At 47.4% G+C, this 15,003-nt stretch overlaps 1 protein-coding gene across 1 annotated transcript in view; it reads left to right on the top strand.

The window, feature by feature from the left end:
- The window catches only part of VWC2L (von Willebrand factor C domain containing 2 like), a 98,475-nt gene extending 84,969 nt beyond the window's left edge, over window positions 1-13,506 (top strand). Inside the window, exon 4 of the mRNA XM_075000814.1 lies at window positions 10,051-13,506. Within this exon, the coding sequence (XP_074856915.1) occupies window positions 10,051-10,199 (149 nt within the window). The 3' untranslated portion in view covers window positions 10,200-13,506. The remainder of the gene's footprint in view (window positions 1-10,050) is intronic.
- The last annotated feature ends 1,497 nt before the right edge of the window (window positions 13,507-15,003 follow it).

Here is a 15,003-nt window from a genome sequence, read left to right as displayed (position 1 = left end):
CCCGTGCCCCATTTCCAGCCAGCGCTGGCTGCTTGCCGTGGTGGCTGGGAAGCATGGGCAGTGGGTGGCGAGGTGTCACCTCCGCTGCTAACTCTTTGGCCACACCCAGGCTGCCCCGTTCACTGTGCTCTCCCTGCTGTGCCCGTTTACTCCTCATAGCCCTGCGGCTCTTCCCTTTCCCCCCACCCAGGGGGTGCGTCCCGCTCCTGGTGCTCAGTCCAGCCCCCGCTCAGACCATTCAGCTCACCACCCGCCTGGCTGGCAGGCTCCTTCCTCCCCGCGCTGCCTCCGGCTGGGCTGGCACCTGTGCTGGCCAGGGGGCACCAGGCCTTGCATGTGCCAAAGCCCCGCACTGCGCTGGCAGGGGGAAGCTTCCCAGCCTGTTTGTGCCCTGATCCTACACAGGGACACTTAGCACCTTCTTCACGTGCTGCCCCAGCCTCCAGGGAGCACCCAGCTGCCCTGTCCCCATTCTGGCTGCTTCACCCCAGCAGTCCAGTTCCCTGGGCCCTGTTGCTCAGTGCAGCCTGAGGGCTTAACGCCTTCCTGCCGGCGGCTGGCAGCAGTTCGCTGCCTTTCTACATTGTGTGTGTGGGAAGGGACAAGCTGCTCCTAGCCATGGGGAGGGAGTGGACGGGGTGGCTGGAGTGAGGGAAGAGAGGACCTTTGGAAAATCGCAGGCCGGGTTATCCCCACCTCCCACACTCGCCCCGCTGCAGGTGGGAGCAGCTCCCATCCCTTCCCTCCCCTGCAGCGCTGAAAGGCAGCCCTGGCCACACTGTGGTGCAAACCCTGGCAGGACTCTGCAGGGGTGGGATGCGGCTTTGTGTTCCCCCAACAAGTTGCCCAGAGAGGCTACAGCACGAGGTACCAGCCATGCCGGGAGGGCAGAGAGCACTGGGTAAGAGGGTTTGGGCAGGTTGGTGTGAGAGAGGTATACAGGAGCGAGCTATTGAACAGGTGGGCCCAGGTCTGGCACCAGGGCTGTCGTGTGGACCACAGACATCCCCAGGTCTGACTGCCAGTGCATGCCAAGCAGAGGGAATGTGGACTATCGCCAGGCCAGAGGTAGGTGGATCTCTTCCCGCCAGGTAGAGGGCAGCAGGGTGAGGAATGGGGCAGACAGGAGGGACAGTGCAGAACAAGGAAGCAAAGCAGGAGACCTGCTTCAGCCCTTTTTCTGGCTTTGAAGAATCCCCCTCCAGCACCAAACACCTCTCTCCTTCCACTCCGGTGTTTGACAGCTTGGCAGCTTTCAGGCAGTGTCATCTGGCCTGGCTGTGTGTTACTGCTGCAGATGCAGCCAAACCCCCCCCAGCAGGAAGGCACCAACTGCCCGCCCCATGCTCTGCTAGAGAGAGACAAATGTTCTCTAGCAGCTGACAGGTAGAGGATCCCTCAGCCCATCAAACCCAGCACTCCCCTCACCTGCACAGGTTGGCTTCATTTCTTTTCCCGCGTTCGGCAGAAATTAATTGGCGCCTGGTGCTCTGCATCTTACATCGATAAATGCCAGGCCATCCCTCCGTCTCTCGTGTGTGCGAGAGTGGTGGCGGTATTGAATTTTCAAATAAAATGATTAACAGGCAGCCCGAGGGCAGCCACAGAAAAAATGTTCTTCCCCTTTCTCTGCCCCCTTCATCACCAGAGGAAGCTTTTGGTTTAAATTTTAATGAAAAGGGTTTTTCTCAGCACTGCAGGGGGTGGTTAACCCTCGCCCAGTACCTGTGACTTGTTTGGAACCTGCTTGTTGTTAAGAGGCTGTCCGGCACTCAGAACATCGTTCTGAAGCCGTACAGGCACATAGCTCGACTCTCAATGCAGGTAGCTGCGATTATTGGCATCCCAAGGGTTTGACCTGGGATTTTAAAGAGCAGAAGATGAGTCTATCTGATAGGAAAGTCTGTTCTGGGTGTCATAACACAGCAACATCCCTCCGATTTCATGAAGCAGAGAATTAAAATCTGTTACGAACTTCACAGCCAGCATTCGGTTCAGCCATACGCAGACATCTCTAAGCCTAGTGCTTGAAGAAACAATTACTTCAGTAGGCTGGTGAAGAAATATAGACATTGGGTTTATAACCAGACTCCGGCCTGTTTGTGCCGTGGCAGAGATTATTTACTAGAGCTTTCAACGAGGCACAGTACAGAAAGTTCTCAGAATCTACCGACAGAGGTCCCCTGCGAATGAAAATGTGAACTTCAGATGAATTGTCATTCCATATAGGATCAGGTTTATTAGCAGGTAAACCGATGGAGTTAAAATGGATAAAATACACTTCAAGTAGTGTTCTAAATTATGCTTGTGACATTGGACGAGTGAAATTTATCTCGGATGGAGGAGACTTACGGAGGTAGTTCTGGGGCGGAGTTTTCACCACCATTGTTTTGTGGGGAAGGGCATGGCACTTGTATGTATTATGCTCTGATGTCTTCTATGGGTTTAAGGTTACCACGAGCGGTCAGCCAGAATTTGGGATCTGATAGATATAAAATGACGACAAAGTGTGGTGTAGTTTTGTTTGTTCACAAACAACATTCAAAGTCATCTTTCCCTGAGCGCAGGAGGAACAAACAGAGCACATTGTTTACAGCCCGGACTTTCTTTTAGTCAGCTGCTCTACCTCTTTTTACGCTTCTCAGGCTGTCTCCCTGCTTCCGATTTCTGGGTGAGCTCTGTGGCGGAGTGTACCCACCCCAGACTGGCAAAGGGGGTGGGGATCAGGCTTATTGGTTGGAGAAGGCCCCACCCCCACAGCTCTGCTGGGCCTGCTCCAGCTTCAGCCCTAGTATAAAGGCCAGAGAAGACAGTCAGTTGGGGCTGGCCACCAGGGGTGAAGGAGCTACTGCTCTAGCAGCAGCAGCCGCCGCCGCCGCCGCCGCTTGAGAAGGGGTGCCAGCCTGAGGAGGTTCAGCCACAGCCTGAGCGGCACATCATGCCTGGAAGGGGTAGGAATTAGCCCAGGGCAGGGAGCCAGGAGGCTGGCCCAGTGAACCCAGCATTTTGCAGAGGCGTTCCCCACTGAGCTGGTGGTTGGGGCACGCCTACCACTGGCAGGGCCCTGGGCTGGGGCCTGGTGGAGAGGGAGGACCTGGGCTCCCCACCCCTGTGACCCCAAGGAAGAGGGAATTTAACCTACTGATATTGACTAGGCTGCAGAGGCCGTGATATTGACTAGGTCTCTGGGCCTGACTGGGGATATTGACTAGGTCGCTGGGCTTGATTATTGGGTATAAGCCCTCTGAAGAGGCCTGTGGCTGGAGGCCCCACCACAGGTTCCCATGCCCGCTTTGTCTCAAGTGGCAGCTGTCTCTTTCAATAGGTGTGGAGGATGTACTCTGTGGTTTAAAGGAGGTTTAATCCACCCCCAGCAGTAGCAAAGCCCTGATTTCAGACAGCATGAAAATAGCAGAATGCAAACTGCGCTTAGCATTGTCTAGCGTCAGCGTGGTCGTTAAAAGAGAGCCCAGATGTGGTTTCCATTCGTTGATGGCTTTTCTGGTGTATTGGAAAGGAGGGGAAGAACGAGAGAGACCATCCTCCATCCATTACTGTACAACAATGCCTCGGGTCAGGTCAGGTGTGGAGATTAAACCCATGTATCTTAAAAGCAAGAGTGTTGGGAACTAAAGTTTGCCAGATGGATGGTGGTGCAGACTCATAGCTTTACACGTCTCACCCACTAGATGGGGACAAAGAGCTGTATGGCCCAGACACTTTACACAGCCATAGAAACATCACCTGCTTCAAAGAGCCCCCTCTGGAGTAGCGGAAATGGTTTGTTAAGGCAGCTAAACAGCCTCAGCTCTTTCCTGCAGTGACTTCAAGGTTGTTGGGGCGGGGGATGTTAATCGTGGATTTCAAGCGTTAAAATGCATTAATCATAATCTAATGGGTAATTTGTTTGTTTACAAAGAAATATGTTACTTGTTTGGGATTGATCATAATCCCACGGTAAAGCTATGAAACAGAGGTTAGGTTGTTTTGGGTGCCGCTCCTGCATGTTACCTTAACATGTTTGGATTTCTTGTGTGTGTAGCCTTGGCTCTGAATGTCCTGGGGTGAGCATGCTTGGCTTGGGGATATTGTCAACAGCTGGGAATTGTAGTGTCCTATAAATTGCTAATGTGCACTCTCAGCTGTAACTCCGGCCTGAGCAGTCCCCAGAAATTAATGGAAAGATGCCCAATTACTTCAACAGACTTTGGATCGGGCCAGGAACACCAGAATTGTCCAAGACACAGGCTCCCAAACCTGTGCTGGTATCTGTGGGGCCCCACTGAAGCTGCTTGATTGATTCCAGCACATGCCTTGCTCTAGACAATAATCTGGGCAAGAAGCACACTGTGCATGGATTTGGCTCTGCCCCCACCCCCCTTATGGCAGAAGGGCCATGCCTGCTCTGTCCAACCACCCCTCCCTCTTGCTTTCCTGGGTCTTTCTGGAGACTAGCCAGTTAACCACAGCCCACACATCAGCCACTTGGCTCAGCCTTATGGAATTATTCAGCAGTGATCTGCTTGTCGTGCACTGGCACGTCTCTGCCTTGTTTCTGAAAGCTGCAGCACACCAAAAGATGATATACTCACCGCCAGTGTTCCCTGTAACCTGAGTGCTTGGGCGGCCGCCCAGGAAAGATTCAGGTGCCGCCCAGCTGATTAACACCCACACCCAGCAGGATGTGTTTCTATTGATGGTGCACATCCACACATGCCTTGGTGCGCAGAACAAAATTTATTCCACCAAGGATGGAAAAAATTAGAGGGAACACTGGTCCCAGCACTCCTTTAAAAGAACGAGTGAGAAGATCCTGGATGTCTGTTTAATGTTTGCTATAATGGGGATACAGTTGGAACCTATGGTTATTGTCTTTTTACTTGTTTGATCTCCCAGAGGTTCCAGCCAAGCTTCGGAATGCAGAGTGCAGGGTTATGGACAAACACATGGACAGCGTATAGATTAGTAAGTTCTTCTGGAAATGAGGCCCTCTTCTGCAAAAACACTTGGGGGGGTCTACACACAAAATGCACTCTTTCAATCTGAACTTGAAAGAACTCATCTCTTCTTCCAGAAGCCCTCTTCTGCTCCCGGATCAGGAAGAGCGCTGTTTGCCGAAAGACTCTGTCCAAAAAAGCATGTGTAGATGCTCCGGGGGGCCCGTCTCTTGAAAGAGCGGGGGCTCATGGTGCCAGGGCGAAAGAGCTGGGGCTGTATGGACGCTCTTTTTCAAAAGAGCAGGTTGCTATTTCAATCCAGTTTCTTGGGTGTAGCCATGATCTTCTGGAAGACAATCTTCCAAAATGTCACTGTAGTTTAGACGTGGCTGTCATAGGGTAAGTAGAACAAGGAAGTTCCATATTAGAGAGGTTCAAATGTAGTTAAGTAACAGGTACAGGGTGTGTATTTATAATAGCTCCAAATACTAGCAGGAAAGTGTTCAGAGATGTCTGTCTGTTAGCCGGTGGCTGGGTAATGTGCAGTGAGGTACCAGCTATGCCCTTGTTACCCTCCGAGTCTTTAACTGCTAGAGCGCTGGGCTCCTAGCACTCTCACCTATGGCCAGGCTGTGGTAACCAAACGGTTAAAGTTCTTTTGATTGTGCCGGTTGTGTTGCAGTGACAAAGAGTAACAGCAGTCAGGCTTAGATCTTAACTAGTGACAGGTTTATTAAGCTACAGTTATAAGTGAGCTATTACAAAAGGCTATTGTCTACTTCTTATATGCTAGCAGAGTACAGGTGTTAACAGGTTACGTTACAATCCAATACAATGACATCTTAATACAATAACATCTATCTATAGAGCTCTAATTCTTTAACTGTGTACGCCAAAAGGAGACCTTAATGTGGGTACATCTTACCCTCCTTGCGTCTCTCGATACCTGCGTAGCCAAGCCAGGATCGGTCACTCAATTCCGTGGAAAGACGAATACGAGGTTGGGCGTCCCCAGTTGTGCACCTCGGGAGGCAATCACCTGGCCGACCATCAGGTAGTTGGTGGGAATGCACTCAGAGTCAGTGTGCTGCTGGGCCCATCTCTATACCCCCTGGGTCACGTATTCTCTTTCTTATCTATGGTGCCAGATCGTACTGGTCTGTCTTTTGTGACGCCAGTTTTTACAAGGGCAATTCTTACTTAATTTGCACTTGTAAGACAGGAGGTAAAGAATTTGGGAGTACAGGACATTCTTTTACAAGGGCGGAGATTTCTCTTCTGGGATGGCTGTGTGGGCGCATCACTCCATTAGTGCCAGCCAAGGGCAGTTCTCTGAGGCCCTTCGTTAACAGTTAGCCTGCTCGCCCTCTATCTGTGTTTTCAGTTCCTCAGGGCCACGATGAGCCAGCACATCTGGGCCCCTTTAGGAAGGCATCAAAGACTGTGCTGTTTAACTGCTGTTCAGTGCCCTGTGTGCTCTGAGGCACCTTAGAGGGGAGGCAAAAGCTGGTCTGTAGTGGGGAGATTTTGTCCGGCTATACTGTCTTACATGATTTTTCTTGTGATTCTTGTAGTGCGGACAGTAGAAGCTGAGACAAAGCTGATCTAAATTTATAGCAGCACTTATTAAAGGGAAGGGTGACTTAAATGCGCATAATAGCCTAGAAACACCAATTATCCTGCTTGACAGCTACCTAAATTACTTCTGGCTCATTTAGACCACCAATGTCAAACTTGTGACCTGTTGAATTTAAACCTGTGGGCTCTGAGATGTGTATGATAAAGTCATGGTATTAATAAAGTTAATGAGAGGAAAAAAAGTTTTCAGATGCTGTAAAATGCAAATGTCTTTGGTATGGGGCAGGACGCTCCCTGCGTCAGTCATGCCTGTGACAGGCACAGACCAGTAGGTCCTATCCAGCAACCTACTGCATTTCACTTCCTTCCCATTAAATGGATTAGCTGCTCTGATTTACTCCTCTGTCGTTTAGAGTGCCCAGATGTCTGGCTTGGCCAATAATTGTTCCAGTTTTCAGGGGAGACACCTGGGCAAATGTTAAGATCAATGTGTGGAGTTCGCCACATCTCTCTGCTTAATACGATGTCACAGAAGTTATCCTTGCAAATGGACTTGTGAAGGGGTGGGGAGGCGAAAGTTTTAAACTGTATTTCTGCCTAGGTAGAGAAGTTAAAGCCTAACCGGGAGTCACGTAAAAAAGTTATTTTATTGCATTCACATTTAGTGATGTATTCCTCAAGCTGTCGTCAGTAGCTGTTGCCCGTTGTACATGGAGGGGATGTAACTATCCAAGTGGATAACTACTACTTGTCTCCGTGTATGTGCAGTGGTTATAGACGTACTGTGAAGCAAAGCTTTTATTGTGATTCTTTTAGTGCAGACAGTAGAAGCTGAGACAAAGTTTTTTTCTAAAGCTTATGCTCCAAAATATCTGTTAGTCTATAAGGTGCCACAGGACTTTTTGTTGTGAAACAGAGGGATTCTTCACGCAGGAATCTAGCCATACCAATAATACTGAGCAGTTTTATTAACAATGCAGTGGGGGAAACTTTTAACTAGCAGTTCCTCCAAAGAGTGATTAGCATACACTTCCATATATATTGGCTACATATGTCATGCATATGATTATACCATTTAAAACTAGTCTATTTTATCAGTTCTTGGTGCCAGAAGAAGCCCTTTTGCAGAAAGAGATGGGGCCAGTTGCGGGGTCGAGGTGGTGATAAAGGGGGAACAGCACAGAGAAAGCAATTTCTTAACAAAACAACTACTATGGGACAGTGAGTTTTAACAGCTCAACCTGAGCTTTCAAGAATCATCAAGGTCTTTAATGCAGTGAAGTCTTACCGTAGGCAGCAGAAATTCTTAGGGGAGCCCAGCACAGAGAAAGGCAAGTCTATCTCTAGCCAGGCAGTCCATTTTGAGGCCTAACATGGGCTAGGTAGGAGTTCTGGCCTAACTGTGCATGCCTTGGTGGGTAGGGGGCAGATTATCAGTTTCACCAAGAGTCCCTCAGAAGGCCTGGATTTTGGACCTCGCTCTGCCACTGAATTACCATGCGACCTTGGGCAAGTCATTTTCCCTCCTGTCCATCACTTTGCATGTCTCTTTTTAGACAGTAAGCTTCTTTTGGCTGTGCCTATTTCCTATTATGTATGTGAATAGCATCTAGCACAAAGGTGCTACACGTATAGTCTATCATTTCAATTTGGGACATATGTCCAATGGAAAACAGCTACTGAAGATGACTGCTGTAGACTGATAACTATTTTAAAAAACATTAACCCAGTGGCAAGAAATAAACTGGCAATTATCTTAACATTGGTATGGTAAGTGGAAGTGAGTGCCAATTTGAAATTCTATCCCATAGGAAATTCTGGCACTTAAACATATAGTTTTGTCCTGATACAGGAGAGGGACTCCTCTTGTGCATTTGACCCACAGAGCATCACAAATGTAATTCCTGTAAGGCAATTTACCACCATAAGAAAATGCTGTTTTAATATTCTGTTGAATTGATTGAAAATTAAACATTTTGGGTCATGTCTGACAAAAATATTCTAATTTAGGGTTAACCAACCCAAAATCTAATAGTTCACATTGATTGTCCCTGTTGGAAAATGAACTTCTTTTAGCAAAATAAGTATTTTGAATAAAAATACTACATTTTCCATTAGATAATGCCTAACCAGCTCCAAGTGTTAATACTAAAAGATGCTGCAAGGCAATTCAGCATGCCCCTTTCACAGTCACTTATATGTCTGCGTTTGCAGATATGGATTTTATTCCTTCAAATATAGACTGAAAGTGCACGATAAGATAAATAAATACACCTAGGAAAGAGCTGCTTTCTCTTACAACAGTGCTAAGTCTAATTTCGACCACTGCTCAACCACTACCCTGTGATTCACCTGCTTTGATGTTAAAATATTATGGCAAATTCACTCCAGGTAGTAGGAAAACAGATGCAAAAAAAGAAAATTAATCGGAGGACCGCTTGTGTTAAACTTTGCTGTAGTTTTCGGAAATACTGAGTACATGTGACAATCAAATTAGCCGAATCTGTTTGTTTTTGTTAATTTAACCTCTCCAGTTAGATCACCTGGAGACAGCTCACGCAGCCATAGGCCTCAAACAGGTTGAATCTTTACAGCCCCCCTATATCTCTGACTGTAATTCACATTTAATGACATTAAGAGCTGGGGCTCGGTATTACCCACTAGCATTGTGCCTGTAAGAGTGGGTGAGGAGGGAGTGTCGCATGTACATAACCAGCTGGGAAATGTTTTATTTGTCAAGCTTTTATGAGCATGAGAAAACGAAAATCCTGCTGACTTCAGAAGTGACTTGGGTTCAATATTGTTGAAGAACCATTTTTTTGTTAAAACAAGACAAGCTCAGCAGATTAAAAGAATCCCCTTTCTCAAATAAAAATCTATAACAAAGCTTGTTTGGGAGAATTATCACTTACTGATGCCGTGAATTATTCATTGTTGTCAACTAACCAGCTTGGGATCGGCGATAATGCACTAGTGGGAGCCGCAGGTGCCGGGAGTATAAATTGGGAGAACTCCATTGACTTCACTGGAGCACTGCCCATTTGCTCCCCCCCACCCCCGGTGTGTTGGGTTCCATTTTTCAGGCTGCCTAAGAAGAAGGGGATGCTGTATTAAGTTAGTTTCTCAGGGAAAGACAAAGTATCCGGTGGGTAGGGTTGGGTGTGAAGGAAGCTGAATGGTTGAAGCTTTGTTTTATGTGGGATAGCCAGTTTAGCACTCTCATGGCTTCTCCCACAAGGTATTTTAACTGCCCAGTGGGTGAAATCCTAGCCCCACTGAAATGAATGGGCGAGGTTACCCTTGATTTCAGTGGGGCCAGGATCTCATCCTTGTACCAACGGAGGTGATGGCGGACGGGAGGGTGATGGGGAGGGGTTGTTCTTTGGGATGTCTTCCTCAGCCTCCTTGCACATAGATGATTATCCTTTGGGCGAACACTCAACTCCACTATTAGTCATCCTCCGCCCCCTCCACCCCTCGATACGCACCCGGCCCAATTTTAATTGCTTTATTTATTTTGTGTGTGTGTTTCCAGGTCCAAACTGCTTTGCAGGAACCACCATAATTCCGGCTGGCCTGGAAGTGAAAGTGGATGAGTGTAACATCTGTCACTGTCACAACGGGGACTGGTGGAAACCCGCACAGTGTTCAAAACGTGAATGCCACGGCAAGCAGACTCTGTAGAGGCAAAGTCCAGACCAAGGATAGCCCATTAAAAAACAAAAGTAATGGCTCCTACACTGCACAGGTTAAACCTCCTGCCAGCTGCAATGGGGTCACCAGCAAAACCTTGTAGGGTTGACACAAATGGATATTTTGCCAACTGGAAAGTTCTCTCACCTGCAGTATATGGCGTGTGTGTATATGTGTGTGTATATATAATATACATACACACCATTCCTAGATATCTAATCTGCTTTTGCTTGATGGGGACTCAATAGCTAAGATTTTGGAAGGGAAAATACCTGCACAGATTCCTTCACTCATAACGCCTCTGATCTGCCGACTAACTTGTAGCTCTCTTAGCATTTCCTACAGTGTGAATTGCATTTTTACTGTTGTGTGGGGAGCGGGGTGGGGTTTGGTTTGTTTGGTTGGGTTTTTTTAGCATCTTCCTAGGCTTTCTCACAGCCAGGGTCTTCCGGGTAATGAGGTTGTGGGTGAAACAAGAATGAAGAATTGTCAATGTCTAATGACACTAGAAAAAGAGAGTTAGGGGGATGGCTGGATAGATGGAAGAAATCAAACTGCAATGTCAGCTGAGGAAAGGTTGAGCTTGATGCAGAGATCTCGAGGGGTCAGACAGACCCAAGGAACACGCTGTCTGTGTTACGCTTTCTCCACCAAGTGGAGACAATCAAGTTGAAAAAATCTACAAGATAACCATGACTAAGACATCAAAACTGTCGATCAACTCACTACATGATCACAGCAGTAGCCGGACAAAACTCCATTGCTACCGATGGGGAAACATGACTGAATATCATTTGAAAAATGGCCAACAGCAGGTCTGCAGCATATCTCACCAGCGTTGATCAAGTGCTTTGTGCTGGATTGTTCGTGATCACTTTGAATACGACTACGTTCCTGGTGTGCCTGGGCTGCCTTACACCAGTGATCAGTTTGGCCCTTCACAGCTTCTGCTAGAATAAACCAAGGTGCATAGACATACTAGGAATACGAGCGGCATGGATGCTAGCCCTCTGATGTGCTACGACTGCATTTACCTTGTCACTGTGCCATTGCAAACCCTCGGCTCACTACAGCCAATGGCCAAATTTCCCTTGGCCTCAGCAAGATCCAAATTTGGGCCCTGGAGAGCTGAACCCCTGTCTGGCCAGCCTCCCAGTGAGACTGCTGCAGCTTTGTTGGCTGGAAAAAAAAATTAAGAATTAAAATAGTGGATAAGATAAAGAAAAAGAGCTTCTAATTCACAGAACTGCCCTGGAGCACCAGCAAAAATAGCGACAATGGACAATGGGCTGTTGACAGAGCAAGCTAAAACTATGCCCTTACTAACAGACACGGGGTCTTGCATAGTGTTTTCTCCTGTCCTGTGGACAAAACAGTGTTTCTTGAGAACACTCTTAATGATCCCCTTAATGATCCCCAAGCCCTGTGGCCATAATCATAGAACACTAGAACTGGAAGAGACCTCAAGAGGTCATCAAGTCCAGCCCCCTGCCCTCACAGCAGCAGCACGTACTGTCTAGGCCATTCCTGACAGATGTTTGTCTAACCTGATCTTAAATATCTCCAGTGATGGAGATTCCATGATGACTGTGATGGCCACAAAATCCACCTGTAACTTCCCCAGGGCTAGGAGAGGAGTTTAGACCTTGCACCTGTGAGGTCCCTAGACCCTAGCAGCCCAAGAGCAGCTGGTTGAGTTTAAAAGGCTGATCCCTACACCTTGGGACTCTTCCCATGGACTTCAGCGGGACCTGGCCCAGGGGCGGATTCCTGTGGCATGCTAGCCTTGGCGCGATTGAAGCAGGTCCCTAAGGACGTTTTGCTCTAGATTTACAATAGCACTTGTTATACAAGGTTACATTATTAACTGCCTCCCCATGCTGAGTCAGACCTTTTTCCTAGAGTAGCTCTATTGAAGCCAATGGGTTCACTCATGGAGCAAGGGACTACTCAGTATGAGATCAGAATGTCTCCTGCAGAAATTATAAGTCTTCCTGTCTAATAGCAGTGAGTCCCAGCAAGAGCCATTCCAGAACCGAATCTGGTGAGGAGTTGGCCCTCAAACGCCTTAACTAAACTGGTTTCCTCGCAGTCCAAATAGCTTTGCTGTCCCACAGCCCAGCAAGAGCCTTTCTGCAGCACAGCACCAAGGTTGAGACTTTGGTGGGCCAACCATTAATAGACGGTATGCAATCTCGAATTACTCACAAGCAGCTCCGCGTGACTGACTCATGCCCGCTCAAAGCAGAGTCATTCTCGGCTCTCCAGGGGTGGAGAGACTTGGTTTCCTTTGCACTAAGGTAGTGCCAGCTTTGAAATTCACAGTCATGAGAGTAAAAAGCAACTAAGGTAGCTGGGTTTGAAACAGAGGAAAACCTTTAGTGGGTCTGTGACATAGCCATTATTAAGGAGCAGTAGGTGCTTCTTGGGGGAATTGAAAGGGAACATGCATACCATAATAATTCTACATCAGAGGCCAAGCACATCAAGCGAGGTGTCAATAATTTATCAGGGCAAAGGGTGCGTACCCTGATAAACCATCTTCAGAAAGCAGGTACCAACACTGCAAGAGGAGGGCAGCTCAGTGGTCTTGGTTAGCAGACAGAGAGAGACTTCCCTGGTGTCTCACTTCAGGCTATTTATTTTCTGGCTTCATAGCACTGACAGCTGTTCATTTATCTTCCTGAAGATGTCCCGTAATATCGGGACAGCCCTTCCAAAATTCTGATACCATTTTACTGCTCTCTAAGAACCAGCTCCGGGCACATGTCTTTCAAACCATTGGTTGATTTTCCAGTAACAATCTTTGTTGAGACTTTTGGTAGCACAGTTGCTCCAGTATGAATAGCAAAATGCTGACGGAAGTCCTCATTAAGATCTCAAGTGGCACAGTTCCACTGAACTCAGTGGAGCCATGGTGTGGTCGGAGGAGCAGATCCTTTGTTTGCAACCAGCTTCTTGCTTCTGTAATTATATTTCCTCTCCATTTGGGTTTTACTGGGGCCAGATTTGAAGCTGGCATAATTCAGTAGAGTTCTGTTGACACCAGGGACTCTTTACACCTGCTGAGAATGTGGTCCATATACTCTGCTCCTATGAAACATGGGACTTTTGTATTTATTTGTAATCAGCTAACTCTCCCTGACTAGCCTGTCTCTAAACAACAGTGTGCCTGAAAAACTGAAGGGTGGGTTAAAAAACCTAACCATGACTGTAAAAATGTGGGATACTAGCAACAATATCTGATGTGTAAAAAATATATTATTAAAAATTATTTTGTTAAATATAAAGTGTGTTAACCTGCAAAAAAATGTTTTTTGGTTTGTTTTACTCTGCTTCTTGGCCGACAAAGCACATCAGCTCATTACACTCCTCCATTGCCAAATGACCCAGGACAGCAGGGTCCCTTCAGTAAAACAGAACAGAAGAGCCTCCTGGAGCTCACCTGACAGCTGTAAATAGCAGAATTGTTGTGGATGTCTTCGGATTAGGTGAAACCACCTGATCCTCAGCTGGTGACAACTGGTTTAGATGTTAATGGTATGACACTGATTTTAAACCCTTTGAGGAGCTTCCCCTCAGCCTTTTCTTGACCATTCGTTGATTTGTTACAAGGTGGCCCCTGAACTTGTATTCGCTTTTGTGCCTTTTCGATTCATTTGTCCCAAGGCGCTAGAAAGTTAGGGCAGGTCTACATGGGACCTAAAAGTCAGATCTAGATATGCAATTCCAGCTACGACCATGGCATAGCTTGAATCAGCTTATCTAGGATCGACTTATCTGGTTGTCCTCACTGAGGGGTTGACAAGAGAAACTCTCCTATCGACCTCTCTTACCCCTCACAATAAAGAGAACTACAGGGTCGACTGTCAACCCCAATGATTCCATTTGATGTGTCTCCACTAGGTGCGCAAAATCAAACCTCAGAAGATCGGGCTATCTGCCAGTAAGTATAGCTATACCCTTAGTGGCTGTGGCAATGACTTGAAAGCCCAAGCATGAAGACAACAGGCTGGAGTGTGACACAAGACAAGTGGAAAGCTGCCACCAGCCTTGGTGCATAGGCCTCCTGCTGTGATCACAAGAGCTTGGATGGGGCCCATGTGGTAACAGGGTGTTGCACTTCTTTAGTGACTGCCAGCCAAGGCACTTGGAGCCTTTAAAAAGACATGCCTGGGAAATAACGCAATGGGCAGCTAGTAAAGTGCTTGGCAAAGGAAGTCAATATCATGATCCTCATTGTACACATGGGGAAACTGAGGCACCGGGGGCGGGTTGTCACGTGGCTTGCTCAATATCACGCTGAAAGGTTACGGATGTGCTGTGAAAACCCTGCTTTCCCCCCGCCTGAAGCCTGAGCACTTCCTTTAACCTCCCTGGTATTATCACGCCCTTCCTGGTACCGCTTTAGAGCTGATGGGCTGCAATCATAGTCATAATTTGCTTTGCATTCAAAAAAAATCTGTTTGGTACCCGCCGAGGGAGATGCACCATTATTTACACTAATTAGTAGTTACCCTAATTAATTACAGATTAATGACTGCAGTTAATGGTTGTACAATGCTTGGAACATGCACAGCACTACACATGCTAAATATTATTAATTAAGCTAGGCATATCTCGATCCCATGCGATGCTGACTAATTGCGTTGTAAAGGCCGGATTCTCCTACTGTTACTTGCTTTGAGTAAGCCCTTCCTGCTGGTGTAGCACTAGTGATTTCAGTGGGCCCAGCACAGCGTTAAGTGCTGCTGAGCGGGAGAAAGGGTCGGTTCCTTCCCCCTCCCCGTCTCCA

Source organism: Carettochelys insculpta, chromosome 8, assembly GCF_033958435.1.
Source record: "Carettochelys insculpta isolate YL-2023 chromosome 8, ASM3395843v1, whole genome shotgun sequence".
NCBI classification, from domain to species: domain Eukaryota; kingdom Metazoa; phylum Chordata; order Testudines; family Carettochelyidae; genus Carettochelys; species Carettochelys insculpta.
Note: the sequence above shows the minus strand (reverse complement) of the source record. Positions and strands in the feature narration are given on the sequence as shown.